Source organism: Notamacropus eugenii, chromosome 4 (assembly GCF_028372415.1).
Source record: "Notamacropus eugenii isolate mMacEug1 chromosome 4, mMacEug1.pri_v2, whole genome shotgun sequence".
Taxonomy (NCBI): domain Eukaryota; kingdom Metazoa; phylum Chordata; class Mammalia; order Diprotodontia; family Macropodidae; genus Notamacropus; species Notamacropus eugenii.
This window is the reverse complement of record NC_092875.1, coordinates 468,825,179-468,843,931: the sequence shown is the minus strand read 5'-3', so window position 1 is coordinate 468,843,931 and position 18,753 is coordinate 468,825,179. Positions and strand designations below refer to the sequence as shown.

The window sequence follows — 18,753 nt, the reverse complement described above, 5'->3', positions numbered from 1 at the left end:
GTGTTTTGCTTCTGATTAGCCCCTCCCCTAATCTGCCCTCCCTTCCATCACCTCCTCCCCCCCCATATCCTTTCTCTGATCCTCTTCCCTTTCTGTTTTCCTGTAGGGTTAAGACAAATTTCTGTATACAATTGGGTGTATATGTTATTCCCTCTTTGAGCCACTTATGATGAGAGTAAGGTTCACTCATTCCTCCTTGCCTCCCTCCACTTCTCGTCCACTGTAAAATCTTTTTTCTTGCCTCTTTTATGTGACATAATTTATCCCATTCTTCCTCTTCCTTTCCTTCTCCCAGTACATTCCTCTCCTACTCCTTAATTTTATTTTTTTAGATCTCTCTTCATATTCAACTTTCAAAGTAATCTTTTCTTTTTTTATAAAATTTATTTTTAGTTTTCAGCATTCCCTTCTATAAGTTTTAAATTTTCTCCACCTCCTTCTCCCCCCTCCCCAAGACAGCATGCAGTCCAATTTAAGCTCTACATGTACATATTAGAACTAATGGGAGAAACCATATGAAAGAAAAAACAAAACAAAAAGAGAGCATATAATATGCTTCAATGTGCATTCAGACTTCATATTTCTTTCTCTGGATGTGGATGGTGTTTTCCATTATGAGTCTTTTGGAATTGTTTTAGGTCCTTGCATTGCTGAGAAGAGCTGTCTATCAGAGTCAGTCATTGCACACTGTGACTGTTACTGTGTACAGTGTTTTTCTGGTTCTGATCACTTCACTCAGTGTCAGTTCATATGTCTTTCCAGGTTTTTCTGAAATCTGCCTGTTCGTCATTTCTTACAGCATAGTAGTATTCCATTGCATTCATGTACCACAACTTGTTTATCCATTCCCCAATTGATGGGCATCCCCTCAATTTCCAGTTCTTGGCCACCACAAAAAAAGAACTGCTGTAAATAGTTTTGTACATGTGGATCCTTTTCCCATTTTTATGATCTCTTTAGGATATAGCCCTAGAAGTGGTATTGCTGGATCAAAGGATATGCACATTTGGGCATAATTCCAAATTGCTCTCCAGAGCTGATTAGATCAGAGTAACCTTATTTTCAATTCAGTTTTCAAATTAACCTTACTAAGCCCCTTATGATTTCCCTTTCCTGTTTTTCTTTTTATGCTTCTTTTGAATTTTGTATTTGAAAGTCAAATTTTCTATTCAGCTCTGATCTTTTTACCACGAATGCTTAAATCCTTTATTTCATTGAATGTCCATTTTTTTCCCTGAAGGATTATACTCAGTTTTGCTGGGTAGATGATTCCAGAATATCATATTCTGAGCCTTCTGGTGCTTTAATGTATAAGCTGCTATAAATCTTGTGTTATTCTGACTGTAGCTCCACCATACTTGAATTGTTTCTTTCAGAATATTTACAATATTGTCTTCTTGACCAGGGAGCTCTGGAATTTCGCTATAATATTCCTGGAAGTTTTCATTTTGGGATCTCTTTCAGGAGGTGATCACTAGATTCTTTCAATTTCTATTTTACTCTCATTCTAGAATATCAGGGCATTTTTTCCTTGATAATTTCTTGAAAGATGATGTTTTGGCTTTTTTTTTTTTTCTGATTATGGCTTTCAGGTAGTTCAATAATTTTTAAATTACCACTCCTGGAGCTATTTTCCAGGTCAGTTGTTTTTCCAGTGGGTTAGTTCACATTTTTAGTTCTATTTTTTCATTCTTTTGGTTTTGTTTGATTGTTTCTTGATTTCTCATAAAGTCATTAGCTTTCATTTACTCAATTCTATTTTATTTTTGAAGGGGGAAGGCAAAGGCAGTTGGGGTTAAGTGACTTACCCAAGTTCAGACAGCTAGTGAGTGTCAAGTGTGTAATGCTGGATTCAAACTCACGTCCTCCTGACTCCAGTGCCAGTGCTCTTATTCACTGCGCCACCTAGCTGCCCCTAATTTTCAAGGAATTATTTTCTTCAGTGACCTTTTGTACCTCCTTTTCCATTTGCTCAGTTCTACTTTTTAAGGAGTTTTTTTCTTCAGTGAATTTTTATGCCTTTTTTCCATCCTTTGCTTTTCAAGGCATTCTTGTCCTCATTGGCTTGTTGGACCTCTTTTACCATTTGGCCTAGTCTGTTTATAAGGTGTTATTTTATTCAGTATTGTGTGTGTGTGTGTGTGTGTGTGTGTGTGTGTGTGTGTGTGTCCTTTAGAAAGCTGCTTGACCCTCTTTTCATTGACTTTTTTTTTTTGACATCACTCTCATTTCTCTTCCCAATTTTTCCTCTACCTTTCTTCATTTTTAAAATCCTTTTTGAGCTGTTCCATGGCTTGAAACCTATTCACATTTTTCTTAGAGTCTTTGTTTTGTTTTGACAGTTTTTTACTTTGTTTTCTTTTTCTGAGTATGTTTTTGCTCTTCCTTGTCACCATAGTAACTTTCTTTGGTCAGATTTTTTTTTTTCTGTTGTTTCCTCATTTTCCCAGCCTATTTCTTGACTTTTAACTCTTTGTTAAAGTAACTCTGCTTCCAGGATGGAGGATGCACTGTCCCAATCTTCAGAGGTTTTGTGCAGCTGTTTTCAGAGATACTTCTTGGAATCTATAAGTTTTGAGTTCTTCTATGATGGTATGATGTGAGAAGAGTTGTGTTCACTCTTCTGGCCTGTGCTCTGGTCTGTGCGTGATCACAGGCACTGTCTTCTGCACTGAAATTGTGATTAAGGTCCCTGCAGTGCTGCAAGGTCCTCTCTGCTAGTGCTTCTCCTTGCCCTGGGACTTCCACCCAGGACTGCAACCCTGATCTGAATATGGGCAAAGCGATATAGTCCTGCTCCCAGTTCCAGCAGAGAGACCCCATAGTCTCCTTCTGATGAGTTGTTTGACTCCCTTACTGTCTATGGGCTAAGAGTTCCAGAAGTAGCAGCTGCTGAGATAACAGCTCCCAAGACCTATTCCTGGTTTGCTGGGGATGGGGCTCTGCTGGTGTTGTCTACTCTGGGCTATGCCCCTCTCTCACCTAGATATGACAAATCTTTCTTGCTGACTTTCTAAATTGTGTTTGCTTGGAAATTGTTTCATCCCATCCTTTGGTTGTGCTGCTCCAGGAATTGTTTTATGGCATTATTTAAAGGTGTCCAGAGGCTTTTTGGGTAGAGAACAGACGAATCAATTCCTTTTCTCCACCACCTTGGCTCTCTGCCCTCTGCAGTGAATATTTTAAAGCTATATAAGTGCTGACTTCTTGTCCAGGGTGGTAGGCATGCTTTTAATACCAGCCCAGAACATTTAACAAATAAAGAGGTTTACTTTGTCCCAACACAGTAAGAATATGCAGTAAATCATCAGATATGGTGACTCATGAGCTTGGGAACTCACTAAGTCTGAGAGGCCCAGACTACATGTACCCTGGAATTTTGTACCTCTTAACCAGAAAACCATGTAGGTAAACTGGAGCCAATTAGGTTGCATCAGGGGTGGAAGCTGGGACTTTCAGGGAAAAAGGGGTTGAGGGGAGGTTAGGAACTTCTAACTGAAGGAAGTTACATCAGGAAAGACTGGTTTTATCACAACCACAACTCATGAACATTAAAACCTCTACCCTAACTAAAAGGTATGCAAGGCTTAAATGTGTCTTAAGATCTTGCTTCACTTTAAAAAAAACATTTTGGGCAAATCATTAGGGTAAGTTTGATTTTGTGTAGAAAAAGTTATTTGTATCCAAGTCTTTTAAATGAAGATGATGAAACATGCTGGTAATACTGAGTTCAAAATAGTATATAACTATAAAATAATGACATTTTGATGGGATAGTGATCTGAAGGAGATTACAGATTTTTTTTTTCATTTTATTGGAAAATATTTCATTGTTCTAGTAAGTAGGCCATCATGTAGAATGTTGGAGTATTAAGTTGTTTTTTTTTAAAGGATGTTTGTTTTTCTTATTCAGAAATATTGCAAAGAAATATGGTCAGAGGTAAGCATTAACTTTTAAAGAAAAGTCATGAAGGTGTTTAATTCTATGAATGATTTGTAGTCGACATTGATTTCTTGTTTCAAGACTTTTGGTCCTCAGACTTAATTCTGGCCTGTTCAGTTGAAGTTTATAGGTAGAAAAAATAAATGTAAATCATTTGAATTATATTCTGTGCGCTTTACCAAACTTTTTTTTTTCTTAGACACAACAGCATAGATGTCTGTGTCCAGATGTATATATATAGCCAAGGCTATCTGGCAAGTTGTTTCTTGCATCCTCAACTGCCTCATGGACATCTCTAACCAGATATCTTGCAGACATCTCAGACTCACTATTTTCAGCACAGAACTCTGCACACCCAGTCCTCCCTTCCAACTTTCCCATTACTGATGAGTGCAACTGCCATCCTCCTAGTCATTCAGGTTTGCAGCCTCAGTGTCATCTTTTATTCCTTACCTCACATATGCAATCTGTAGTGAAATTTGGTTTCTCTCACTACACAGTTTCTCATTTATATCCTCTTCTCTCCACTCATATCACCATCTGCTGTAGGTCCTCATCACCTCATACCTGAACTATTGTGATAGGTTTCTGCTTGACTTCCCTGCCTCAAGCATCACCACATTCATTCCACCCCATTCTCCTTCATTCTTCCAAAGTGATTTTCCTAAATTGAACATCTGACCATATATTCCACCCCCCTACCTCCAGTCAATAAAATTATTCCCTGTAAAACGCAGAATCAAATATAAAGTTCTTGGTTTGGCATTAATAACCCTTAATAGATGGCAAATGATTTCTCTGGGTAACCAAAGACCTCAAGGAAGACCCTGAGAATCCTTTTGAAAGGGAGCTGTGACAAGTGAAATTCAACCCTGAATGGTGGACATCTATGGAGGAAGTGAGCTAAAACTTTTCAGCTCCTCCTGCTGAGAACATGGTTTGATCACAAGACTCAGCAGCCTCAAGCAGTCTGGGCAGGGGAAGGCATTTCTGCCTTCTGCAACACTCTGGCTGATTTTTCTCCTTCATGAACTGGGCCACCCTAAACTTTAATGGAGGAGACCATGGACAGGGACTCCTTTCCCCAGGATAAAGACTCACCCAGACTGTATTTTGTGTATACTCTAAACAGAAATTAGGTCTTCTAGTTGGATAGGATCCTGTTCAAAATTGCTGAGCATGTGCCTTTAGGGCTAGAAGCAATCTCATCAATCAGCATTGCCCTTCAAAGATTGACTGACCTTATCAGGGGTTTGAAAATAGAAGGGAAAGGGTTGGTCACAAATTAATAAATAGTTATTAATATAATTGTATGACATTAATTTATCTCACTACCTTTTTAGTCTTTTATACTTTGCTTTCCTCCTTGTATTCTGTGATCCAGCTATCCTGACCTTCCTTGAACAAGATAATCTTATCTCCTGAATCTGAACCTTTTCATTGATGTGCTGCATGCCTGGAATTCTCTTCCTCTTCACTTCTCCACCAATCTGCCCTCCTTCCTAACACCCCTCGCCTCCTTCATCCCCATCTTTTCTCCTGTCCTGTAGGATAAGACAGATTTCTATACTATACCCCATTACCTGCATTTCTTAATTTCCCAGTTGTACGCAAAAACAATTCTCAACATTTGTTCCTAAAACTCTGAGCTCCAACTTCTCTTCCTTCCTTCCTCCCCACCCATCCCCACTAAAATTGTATATGTGTAGTTTTGCAAATGACTTCCATTATAGTCATGTTGTATAAGACTTTCTCTCCATCCTGTCCTGCCCCCCATTTCTTCTATTCTCTCTTTTGACCTTGTCCCTCCCCAAGAGTGTTTACTTCTAATTGCTCCCTCCATCCATTTGTTCTCCCTTCCCCCATTTGCTCTCCCTTCCATCATCCCCTCCACCCTGCTTATCCCCTTCTCTGCTTTCCTGTAGCGTAACATAGGTTTTCATACCAAATTGAGTGTGCATGTTATTCCTTCCTTGAGCCAAATGTGATGAGAGTAAGCTTCACTTTTTCCCTCTTACCTCCCTTTTTTCCCCTCCATTGAAAAAGCTTTTTATTGCCTATTTTATGAGAGATAATTTGCGCCATAACATCTCTCCCTTTCTCCTCCCAATATATTCCTCTCTCACCCCTTAATTTTATTTTTTTTAGATATGATCCCTTCCTATTCAACTCACCCTGTGCACTGTGTGTGTGTGTGTGTGTGTGTGTGTGTGTGTGTGTGTATTATAATCCATTTACCCAGATACTGAGAAAAGTTTCAAGAATTACAAATACTATCTTTCCATGTAGGAATGTAAACAGCTCAACTCTAGTAAGTCCCTTGTGATTTCTCTTTCCTATTTACCTTTTCATGCTTCTCTTGATTCTTATGTTTGAAAGTCACATTTTTTTTGAGCTCTGGTCTTTTCATCAAGAATACTTGAAAGTCCTCTATTTCATTGAATGATCATTTTCCCCCCTAAAGTATTATACTCAGTTGTGCTGGGTAGGTGATTCTTGGTTTTAATTCTTGTTCCTTTGACTTCTGGAATATCATATTCCAAGCCCTTCAGTCCCTCAGTGTATAAGCTGCTAGATCTTGTGTTATCCTGATTGTATTTCCACAGTACTCAAATTATTTCTTTCTAGCTGCTTGCAATATTTTCTCCTTGACCTGGGAACTCTGGAATTTGGCCACAATGTTCCTAGGAGTTTCTCTTTTTGGATCTCTTTCAGAAGGAGATCTGTGGATTCTGTCAATATTTATTTTGCCCTCTGGTTCTAGAATCTCAGTGCAGTTTTCCTTGATAATATCATGAGGCTCTATTTTTGATCATGGCTTTCAGGTAGTCCCATAATTTTCAAATTGTCTCTCCTGGATCTATTTTCCAGGTCAGTTGTTTTTCCCATGAGATATTTCACATTATCTTCCATTTTTTCATTCTTTTGGTTTTGTTTTGTGATTTCTTGGTTTCTCATAAAGTCATTAGCCTCCATCTGTGCCATTCTAGTTTTGAAAGAACTATTTTCTTCAGCGAGCTTTTGAATCTCCTTTTCCATTTGGCTAATTCTGCTTTTGAAAGCATTCTTCTCCTCATTGGCTTTTTGAACCTCTTTTGCCAATTGAGTTAGGCTAGTTTTCAAGGTGTTATTTTCTTCAGCATGTTTTTGGGTCTCCTTTAGCAGGGAGCAGACTGTTAAGTGCTCATTTGGGAGAGGAGTGTGGAATAGAAAGGGTTATAGTATTAGTGAAGGTGCTGGAGATAGGGGTGAGTATTGAGTGTTTGTGAAACTACCTAAAGCAAAAATATTTATGTTTTTATTTATATTATATGTTCTTGTTAGGGCCTCACAACGCCTCTGCAAGGGACATACTTTGTAGATGATTATTCCCATTTCACCGCTGAGGAAATTTAGGTCGACAGAGTTGTGACTCTCCCATGACTTGCTTCTGAATAACTAACACTGAACAAATAGCCTTAGACCACTTAGACTACTTAAACAATATTTTCACTCTAACCAGGTGTTCATAGTCATAAAGCTAGCAGTAGTGAGTGTCAGAAGTGGGCTTCAAACACACATCTCAGATCCTTACTCTTAAATCAGTACTCTACTAGGCCATGCTGTCTCAGAACAGAAGCTCTTTTAAAATTTTCCTTTGAAAAAAGTTTTCCTCATAGAAACCTTTTTTTTTTCTGAATCTGCTTACTTTTATATAGCTTTTGCCTTTCCTATACATTCTGTTAAAGTCATATGACTAAAATGTACTACAGTTCTCTACCCCCCATATTACAGATTTAATTATGTCCTGTTTAAAGTCTGACTAGGTCTTACTCTTGCTTATTCTCTTCAATCTAGGCATTTAGATTCCTTGGCAATTCATCTCTTGGGTAAATCATTTGATTTCTCTGTATCTTACTTTTTTCACCTGTCACCTGTTCATGGGGCTTGAGTTAGATGATCTCTTCCATCTCCAATAGTCTGTGTACAGTGATTGAAATATTTTGACACAGAAGCCTGACACCTTTAATTAATTAATTGATTTTTAGTTTTCAGCATTCACTACCATAAGGTTTTGAATTTTAAGTTTTCTCTACCTCCTGAAGACAGTGTGTAATCTGATATAGGCTTTACATACACATATTAAACATATTTCTGACACCTTTCTATTGCAAAAAGAACTGGTAGATATAATGAGCACCAAATAATAGCATAGTTTTGAAATTTGTAAACCTTTTCTTTCCTGCCACTGCTCCATCTCCAAGCCCCATTTTAAAAAACGAACAATAACTTTTGAAAGAGCTATGAATGGCCAAGAAGAATCCCCACATTGGTCATCTTCTAAAACTGTTGTGTCTCATTCAACATATTGAATCCATTGCCTACATTGGGATGTTGGGCTGCCTGTCTCATCATTGGCCCTCCAAAATTAGCATTAGTTATTGCCTTGATAAAAGTTTTTAAGTCTGTTCACAGTTGTTCTTCTTTATAATGTTGTAGTTCTGTTTCTTCTCATCTCACACTGTATCACTTCATGCAAATCTTTTCTGAAATTGGTTATATTTTAACAGATAGGAATAATCTTGTTACTGATGTACAAATTATCCCTGAGTCTGCAGTCTGTACAGTCGGACGCTGACTTGTCAGGGCAAAGAGCAGTTGGTGTTTTTGTTTTTCTAAAAAGGCAAGAAGAAAAAAATTAGAAAAAACAAATGCTGTGCAAATAAAACAGCTTGATCCTAAACTAATCAACTAATTAGCAGTGGAAAAATGAGAAGTATACAGCAGAAATTACACCATCAATGCCAGTAGAACCAGCACATAGCCACTATAACATCACAGTCCTCAGTGCAGAAGTGCAGTTTAACAGAGCAAAGATGAGAAAAGTAGCCACACTGCAGCAAGTGGAGTTGAAGATTAGTGCTTGAGGGACTGGGGAGAGTTATTGGAGCATGCCCCATCCCCAAATCTCAAAGCTTAATACCAACCAAAGTGACTTTTTTCATATCAGTTTTATACACCTGCTCTCCAGTCTACGCAGAATGTTTGGATGATCTATAAATTTATCAAGAGCATTCCCCATAAAGGTTAAGTAGGGAAAAAGAAGTTTTTTGTCAAGAAATATTCAGCAGTGGACCACATGTTTACCATTTCACTGTGGAAGGAGAGACACATAGAATATAAGATCCCACTGTGCTTATTTTTGATTATGGGGAAAAATGCTGTCTTAAAGGTTGTTTTCCAGTGTGTAATCTTCCATCTGTATATAAAATCAGGCACATCTTATGTGCCCAAAACACATTGATGTTCACCAAGGCATTTGTTACTGTGACTGACAGAAGACATAAAAACAGAGATAAGCTAGTTGCATGGCAGAGGTGAGTCATAGGAAGAATGTTCCCTTGGTATATTCCCTTTCCATGTTGGGAGAAACTGAGAAAGACCTCTGTGATGTTAAGTGAACCCACTGTGGTGAACTTACAAAGTGACATGGAAAAGAATCACACGTTGTGATTTGAATCATTAGGAGGTACTCTCAAAATGATGAGGCGATCCACTTGAGTATTATTCATTACTAATTTCCCTGTCCATTTTCCTATTATTCTTGAAGACTCATTTCTGGGAAATTAATCTTGAAGAAAAAGCTGTAGATCTCTTCTTAGAGATTTTTTTTCCCCTTGTTCTTAACTGTGTCAGTGTTCTTTCTTAGAAATACCATTTGTGTGTAGTATGAATTTGCACATGTACCATATTCCTCAAATTACTAGTTCACTAATCATTGTCGAGTTGTGAATTGATTCCAGCCATTCTGGAGAGTAATTAGAACTATGTCCAAAGGGCTCTAAATAAAACAGTGCATACCCTTTGATCTAGCAATACCCCTACTAGGTCTGTATCCCAAAGAGATCATAAAAAAATGGAAAAGGACCTATGTACAAAAATATTTATTGCAGGTCTTTTTGTGGTGCAAAGAATTGGAAATTGAGGGAACGTACTCCAGTTGGAAAATGGCTGAACAAGTTGTGGTATGTTAATTTAATGGAATACCTACTATTTGCTATAAGAAATGACAAGCAGACAGATTTCAGAAAAACCTGGACTTAAATGAACTGATGCTAAGTGAAGTGAGCAGAAAACATTGTACACAGTGTCAACAACTTTGTGTGATCAACTAAGAGTGACTCAGCTCTTCTTAGCAATGCAGTGATCCAAGAAAATTCCAAAAGACTCATGACAGAAAATGCTCTCCACATCCAGAGAGCTATGTAGTCTGAATGTACATTAAAGCATACTGTTTTCACTTTTTTTGTTATTTTTTCTTGTGGTTTTTGTGGAACTCAAAATCTAATAAAAATGAATATGGGTACTAAATCTTTACGAGTAATTGGAAAAAAATATTATTTACAAAAAAAAGTTGCTAGTCTTTTAAAGCTTTAAACTGATATGAATATGAAGAGAAAATTAATGATCAGAAAGAAGTAGCCTAAAGAACTTTTGAAATTTTGAAAAGCTAGCCATGGAAATTGAATTGAATGGCAAATATATTTTATGCAGATGTATTTTAAATTGGTCATTTAAATTTACCCTTCGAGGTAATAAAATTGCCTTTTGCACAGTTACTGCCACTTCTTAGCTTTGGTATTAGCCCACAGGGCATTTTAAAAATGATGTAGAAGACAGAATTTACTTATGTTTCACTTGGAATTGGCTATACCTAAAGAAGAGCTTTTGTTATCTGCAATTAGGGGTTTCACATTAATTATGGGAATATTGATTACATTATATACTTCATAGTATAAATTATGAAAAGTTAAAATAGGAGCATCACTTGGTGGGATTAACCTGTTCTATGTAACTGAATATTTCATTTACCAAAAGTTTTGTCTTACAAATTATAAATTTTTTTTAATTATAAAAAATCTTTCTATAATGCTATTGCATATTTCTCCATTTTAAACAAAGCATCTTGAACATAAAGTAATCTTTCCTTTTACTTCTGTTATTTATAACATTTATTGTACTATACTGCAGATATAGTTGCCATAGTACTGAATTTTGACCTATTCTTTCTTGAAAAAATTGTCAGTGTTCATTTATGGTAAAGTGTCTCCATGATAAAGGGTGCTAGAGTGCTGGATGAACATTACCAGTCAGTAAAAAGTGACTAGTTATCACTTTGTAAGCAGTAAAGAGTGGCTGATTTTTTCCAGCATCAGTTATTTACTTAAAGAAGTCTTTTCCCAAATAAGTAGTTTTCTCATTCTTTCAAATTCTGCTTCTTAACTGTCACTATCAAAGTCCTTTGATTTGTCTGTAACGTTTAAAGCTTTGTTTATATTTCATTAATACTTATTATTATATATAATATAATATAATTATATATAATACATGTAATATTTATTATTTATGTAATATATATTATAATATAATATTATAATACTTATTATATATTACTACTTAAACCTATTCTCTTGTACTGTTTCATTTGGGATGTAAAGGGAACAGTATTTCTCACTGTTTCAGGAATTTGCAGTGGTATTTTCCTACAGCCTCTTTCTTCATCTGATAAATACTTCTGCAGAAGTGACATTAATCCACAGTTTTTTAAAAATCTTCTTTAAGGATTTGGCTTTGAACAAAATTGCAGATTAACATTTTATTTTCCTTTCTTTAAATTTGAGGAAAGCCCTAAATATTAGTTCATGCATTGTAGATCTGATTTTTCTCCTGAAATTTCTTTAGTCTTAACATTTTCAACTGCTTCTACCACCCTGGGTCCTTAAAACCTTCACTTGACCCTGCCATTCCCTAAACCTGTTATTTTTTCTCTTGCCTCCTTCCACAGCCTGAGTCCTAAAAAAAAGCAAGCTTGTGTTCATTGTCTCTCTAGGAGCTGCTGGGTTGTGCAATGGATACAGTACCAGGTCTGGAATCAGGAAGACTCACCTTCCTCAGTTCAAAGTCTAACCTCCAACACTTTACTAGCTGTGTGACCCTGGTCAAGTCACTTAACTCTGTTGACTTTAGTTTCCCCACATGTAAAATGAACTGGAGAAGGAGATGGCAAACCACTCTAGTGGTTTTTTGCCAAGAAAACCCCAAAATGGAGCCATGGGGACTTGGACATGACTGAAAATGGCTTAACAGCATTTGTTGTCTCCACTTTCTCACTTCCTCTTCACTTCTCACCCTTTCTAATCTGGTTGCATGCATATTATTTGAAGAAAACTAATCTTCCAAAAGGCCATGATTTTAATTGCTAAATGATTTTTATTTTTATTGCTAAATTCAGGGGCCTTTTCTCAGTTGTAACTTTTCTGGGTTCTTTTCTTCACCCTGAATTTTGCTGTCAAGATTCTTTTCCTCCCCTCTGACCATTCTTCACCTTCCTTTGAGGAATTCTCCATTCAAACTCACATCACCCATAGTGTGTGGATGTACTCCAGAACTATGTTCTGGGCCTGCTTTTTTCTCTCTCTGTTCTCTTCATTTTACACCAGCTGCTGTGCTTGATTTCAGCTTTATCATCATCTTTGTTAAGAAATTATTTTTATCAGAAAAACCATAAATTTGTTCCTGTTGTGGAGATGCAACTTGTGATTATTCATCAATAAGGAAAAGAACCAGTTATAGAAGCAATATTAATCAACAGGAATGAAGTGACCATTAGTTACCAGTCACTGCTAGGCATGAGGATTAGAAATACAAAGAATGCAACAATCCTTGTATTTGCAGTGAGTTTGCATTATAATGTTGGAGACAAGTATGTATGAAAATATATACTGCATAAATACAAAGTATGTATGTAAATACGAAGTGTGCGTGCGCACACACACGCTCCAAAGGTAGTTTGCCAAGGAGAATACTAGTCTTTGAGGTGGATCAGGAAAAGCTTCCTGCAAAAGAGGTGCCTGATTTGTATCTTAAGGGAAGAGAGGAACTCATCCAAGCTGAACTGTTTGAGGGAGTGAGTCACAGGGAATAGCAAGTACAGAGGCCTTGGAGAGAGGACATGGCTTATAGTGTCTGGGAAACAAAACCAAATTGGCTGGATCCTAGAGTTTGGGGGGGAGGGAAGAGGGAGTGATGTTCACTGAGACTGGAAAGATAAGTTAGAACTGGTTTGTGTAGGGCTTTAAAAGATAGACAGAGGAGCTTATATTTGATCTTAGAATCAGTAAGAAACCACTGGAGTTGATTGAGCAGAGGAGTGGCATTGTCAAATCTGCCTTAAGGAAAATTACTTTGGAAGCTGAGTGCTGGGTAGACTGGCCTGTGAAGAGACTTAAGGAAGAAGGCTTATTAAGAAGCTCTGCAAAAGTTTAGGGAAAAGGTTGAGAGCCTGAAGTAAAGTGGCAACTATGTAACCATGTGAGAAGGTTAGCTAGGATGTTTGTAGAAGCAAGGTTTGGCAGTTGTTTGGATTTGTGGGGTGAGCCAATAAGGAATGTAAAGTGACGCTGGCATAAGAAACTTGATACTTACAAATTATATGGCTTTTATAGAAATAGGGAAGTTTGGAAGAAGGCAGGGTTGGGGGGAGGGGGTGTTAATGAGTTCAGTTTTAGAAATGCTGAATTTAAGGAGCCTCCAGGACTTCCAGTTTGAAACATCCAATTGGCAATAGAACATAACCTTATGGAAAAGCCTGAGGCTGGGTATATAAATCTGGGAGTCATCTACATACAAATGATACTTGAACCCTTCAGGGATAAGGAGGTTATTGTGAGAGAGGAAAAGAGAAGGGCTTGGAAAGAGAGAAGGAACAACTAACCAGAACAGAGCAGGGAGCATGATGGGGATGATGAGCCCAGAAAGGAGGCTGAGGAGCAGTTAGACAGGTAGGAGGCAGCCCAGGAAATAAGAGTGTCACCAAAGTTCAGGGAGGAAAGAGATAGTCCCGGAGGATAAGGATGGTCATACACTAACACATGTAGCAGATAGGACTGAGATAGGACCATCAGATTTTTACAGTTAATAGATAACTAGAAATTTTTGAGAGAATGGTTTCAGTCAGGTGATGAGATTAAAATCCAAATTGCAAAGGGTAGAGGAAAGGATCTAGAGGAAAAAAGAATAGACAACTTTTTCAAGGAATTTGGCAGAGAATGGGGTTAGTGAAGGTTTTTTAAGGATGAAGGAGAGAGAGCTAAGATTCAAGGGGAAGTATGATTGAGGATAAAATTGCTGGAAGATGGGATCATGTGTACACGTTAGGGTTAGCCTTGGTATGGTAGGATTACCTCTTTGTCAGAGCCTGGGGTAAAGGAGGAAAGAGTAGGAGAAAAAGTCAAGGGTATTTGAGACAATGAAAATGGGAAAGGAGGGAACTTACATTGAATAATATCAGTTATTTTTCAGTGAGGTGAAAGTCAAGTTAGGATAGCTCTACTTCGTGAAAGATGGGAGAGACTATTATCAGCCACTTAATTTTTTAGTTTTAAAGACGTGGGCATGGGAACTTGTAGGTGGGAGAGGAGTCCTTTCCTCAGTAGATCCCAGTTTCTTCCTTTCCATTCTCCATTAAATGGTAAGCTACTTAAGTAGCTTCTGTTTTTAAATCTCCATACCCAAAACAATGTGCTGCACACAGTAGGTGCTTTAATGATATAATTTGTTGAACTACAGAAAAAAACATAGTCCACATAACTTTGACCAATGCCATTCTGTAATAGTTTTTGTCCATTTCTCATGACTAAACTTTACCTTTTGTAGGGAGACAATAGCTGAGTTTAGCCAAATCTCTGAGACCAGTTTTGCACTAGCGCCAAATGAATCATTCCCAATGGCAGTGACATCCTTCTTCCCTCAGTCCCAGGTGAAGCTGTTCCTTGCTCCTAAAGTGCTTTTTATTTCTCCTGCAAATAGACAAGATACAAGCCTCCCATGGGAAAATATTCCACCGGCCCCTCCTCCGAAGCTGACAGAATATGATTTTGCAACTCAGATAATAAGGGTGTATCATAATATACTTTTTATAGTAGAGGTAGCTTAGTAATCATCTTTATTAAAGCCTTAGTGTGCACTAGGCCCTTGTGCAAAGTGTTCAGAATACAAAGAAAAACTGGAAACATCCCCTATCCCCAAGAAAATGACATTCTAACAAGAAAGAACACAAATATATATAAGATTCAAATGAAGTAGATACAAAGTAACCTTGAGAGGGAAGGTGGGAGGTACTAGCTGCAAGCACCTCACGAAGAAGGTGCCATTTGGGATGTCTTGAAGAAAATTAGTGATTTTTAAAAACATAGGTAAAGGATAGCATTCCAAGTATTAGTAGCAAATGGAAATGAAGTTTGGAGTATGGAATGGAATATTTTAGGAATCAAGTTGAAATGAGTTTTTAAGTGTGAAACAAAGGATTTATATTTAATACCAGAGGAAGGTGATAAGGAGCCACTGAATTGTATTGGAGAAGTGACATGATCACATGTGAGTGTTAAGAAAATTGCTTTGGTTGGTATGTACACAGTAGATTGGAGCTGACCAAGGCTTGAGACAGGGAGGCTGTCTTGCTTAAAGCATCTAATAGGTAGGTAGTGTGGTGATGTGGAACTGGACATTAGGAGAGAGACTGAGGATGAACATATAGGTCTGAGAATCATCAGCATAGAGATAATTGGGAGCTGATGACATCACCAAGTTAAAAAGGGCCCAGAACAAAGTCTTGGGGGACACCCACAATTAGGTGTGACCTGGATGAAGTGACCAGTAAGAGTCTGAGGAGGAGTCATGCAGAGGTAGGATCCTGATCAAGAAAGCAATGTTACAAAAATTCAGAAAAGAGAGTTACCACAAGAGGGTAGATAGTCACCAGTGTCACATGCTACAGAGGTTTTGAGAAGGGGTTGTTGGATTTGGTAATTAAGAGATCTTTGGGAACTTTGGAGAAAGTGGTTTCTTTTGAATGATGTGGGAAGAACGTAAATGAGTAAAAGCAGAGGAAATAGAGGTGCCGAGTCTAGTCATTTTTAAAAAAGGAGTTTAACTAAGAAGAGGAGGAGAGATCAGGTTAAGGGAAGGGAACAAACATTTATTAAGTGCCTACTGTGTGCCCGGGACTGTACTCAGTGCTTTATAGATCTCTCATTTGACACTAGCTATACAGGGTGATAGCTTGTACGGTTAGTAGTATCTAATAAGATTTTTTTAAGAATGTGGGAAACTTGGTTTATATGTATTTGTAGGCAGCAGAAAGGGGCCCCATAGATGGAGAAGTGGTGATGAGACTGAGGGAAATCAACTGGAAAAGATGGGAGGAAAGAGGATCAAAAATTTAAGGAACACCTGTAGTGCATTGAGTGTGCCCTTTGGGGTAGATTGTGAGAGGACATGGACTAGAGTTGTGAAGAGGAGACAGGCATAGGTGGACTGTGACTTGCATTGATGGAGGAAACGTTCATTAAAATCAATAAGATCACAGATCTGCTTAAGTAGTATTTCAATAATAAAATTAAAATAAGATTCTTTAACATTATTGTTAAATTATCCATCATGTTATTTTGAACATTTTTTTTAGAGCTTCAGAATTTTTGTTCCACTTTTGAACACCAGAATGAGCAGTGTCCCACCTTCTTTTCCCAACATTCGGAGGTGTTAGTTGTCATTAAGGTTGCAACAGTAGCTTAAGCTGTTTAGCTGCTGCTTGAAATTGTTTGATCAATAAGCTGTTTTTTTTATTTTAAGGAAAATTAGTTTTCTTCTTTGAGTTTGTATTAGAAAAATTATCTGTAATTTCTTCTTTTTAGACTGAATCTGGTTATGGATCAGAATCAAGTTTGCGCCGACATGGCTCAATGGTATCACTTGTGTCGGGAGCAAGTGGTTATTCAGCGACATCCACCTCTTCATTCAAGGTTAGTTATTACAAATGGTTCAAAAGAATGCAACATAAATGAAAAATGAAGATTTTAAAGCTTAACCATAGGAATAGAGACTAATTCATTTCTGTCTAATTCATGTCAGGATGCGGGGTAGGGGGGACCAACGCAATTATGATATTTAGTTTCTAAATAATTTGAGAATATTAAATGTTATGTTGTGGGTATGGAGCATGCTGTAGTTGGAAAAAAGGGGTCTTATTGATATGACATTGTTTTTCAAGCTTAATGAGTCAGAATTCTGCCACAAACATCCCAACATATTATTCTTCCTTCTTTCTCCTCTCCTACCTCAAAAAAATTTTTTTAGAAAAGAAATCCACATACACAGTAGATAAAAATCAGGTAATTTCATTCTTTCATATCATTTTGATGTAATTTTTTTCTTGTTGCATTATTTTGTAAAAATATTTTAAGACACAAAAGCTCAGATATCAGAAGCATGCTGACTAAAATTTCTAATGATAGTTAACTTATTTTCAGGTTTAATATTCATGCAACCTTTTAAAAACAGTTTTATAAATAGTTCTCAAAAGGTCACACACTCATCTTCAGATAAATTTCTTGTTCATATCATCAATACTTGGATAATACTACTGTCATAACAAATAAATTTCAAATGAATTATGAATATTATAAGAAGTGTATATTTGTGGTTTAAATATAATTGTAGGAGAAGTGACAGAAGTTTAAATGTCTGGATTAGTTAAAGATGAGTAAATAATAAATCAAATTCTTTTAGCAGTAGCGACTTCTGTGAATATATAAAGAATATTTGTTTTCTCTGTCTCATTTCTAAATTGGAGAAAGCAAACTAACCAAGTAATTGATCTTTTACATTCACTGACTAATAGAAGAGAACCATGTAAGCCAATTATTTCTCATGCTGACTTAGGAGGAAATCCTATTAAAAAACAATGACACATCACATTTTATTAACTGAAACAGTTTCATATTTTTATTCAAAATAATGTAGAAAATCAGAATATGTAAAATTGAGAAAAATTTGTTTTTCAGTTAAACAGTTGAAATTTATTTTTGGTGTGGGTGGAGCCAAGATGGCAGAGTAAAAAGCAGGGACTTGCTAGAGCTTTCCCCCCAAAGCCAACCAAATACCTGTATAAAATGACTCTAGACAAATTCTGGAGCTGCAGAACCCACAGAATGACGGAGTGGAGCAAATCTCCAGCCCAAGAAAGCCTTGAAAGTTGATAGGAAGTGTTTATTGCGCTGTGTTGAGAGCAGAATGCAGGTCTAGCATGTGCCGTACAGGCACAGACAGGACCTGAGCAGGCCCATGGGGAACTGAATCACTGACACCTTGTGGCAGTTTCCAGACTTCTGAGAAATTGAGGATAAATTGAAAATTTAGTGGAAAAAACGTCTCGGACCTGTGTGAGAGAGTAGAGTGGTTTGGCCGTAGCCTCAAGGTGGTGGAGGGGACAGAGGAGCCTGCAGTGGCAACAGCAGCTGCTGTTTCTGGAGCTCTTGACCTACGATTGTGGTGGAATCGAGCAGTATACGCCCCATACTCCCACAGGAAGCAGGTAACTACCTTGACAAAGAGCTCAAAAGTCAAGTAAAAGACTGGGGAAATCAGCAGAAACCAGAAAAGGAATCAGACTGTAGAATCTTACTTTGGTGGCAAGAAAGACCAAAATATACAAACAGAAAAAGACAACAAAGTCAAAGTTCCTACATCCAAAGACTCCAAGAAAAATATGAATTATTCTCAGGTCATGGAAGAGCTAAAAAAGGATTTCAAAAATCAAATAAGAGTAGAGGAAAAATTGGGAAGAAAAATGAGAGTGATGCAAGAAAAATCATGAAAAACAAGTCAACTGCTTGCTAAAGGGGACCAAAAAAATACTGAAGAAAATAACACCTTAAAAAGTAAACTAAAACAGATGGCAAAAGAGATCCAAAAAGCCAATAAGGAGAAGAATGC

The 18,753-nt window shown here is 37.3% G+C and overlaps 1 protein-coding gene across 5 annotated transcripts in view; it reads left to right on the top strand.

Annotated features, from left to right (window-relative positions):
- CERT1 (ceramide transporter 1) overlaps positions 1–18,753 on the top strand; it is a 165,658-nt gene that overhangs the window by 68,194 nt on the left and 78,711 nt on the right. For 3 of the 5 annotated variants that reach the window (XM_072606370.1, XM_072606372.1, XM_072606373.1), the window contains exon 4: positions 16,674–16,781. In XM_072606370.1, coding sequence (XP_072462471.1) covers positions 16,674–16,781 — 108 coding nt within the window. Of the gene's footprint in view, positions 1–9,875; positions 9,948–16,673; positions 16,782–18,753 lie in introns of all 5 variants that reach the window. The other 2 variants (XM_072606369.1, XM_072606371.1) reach the window with 1 other exon arrangement.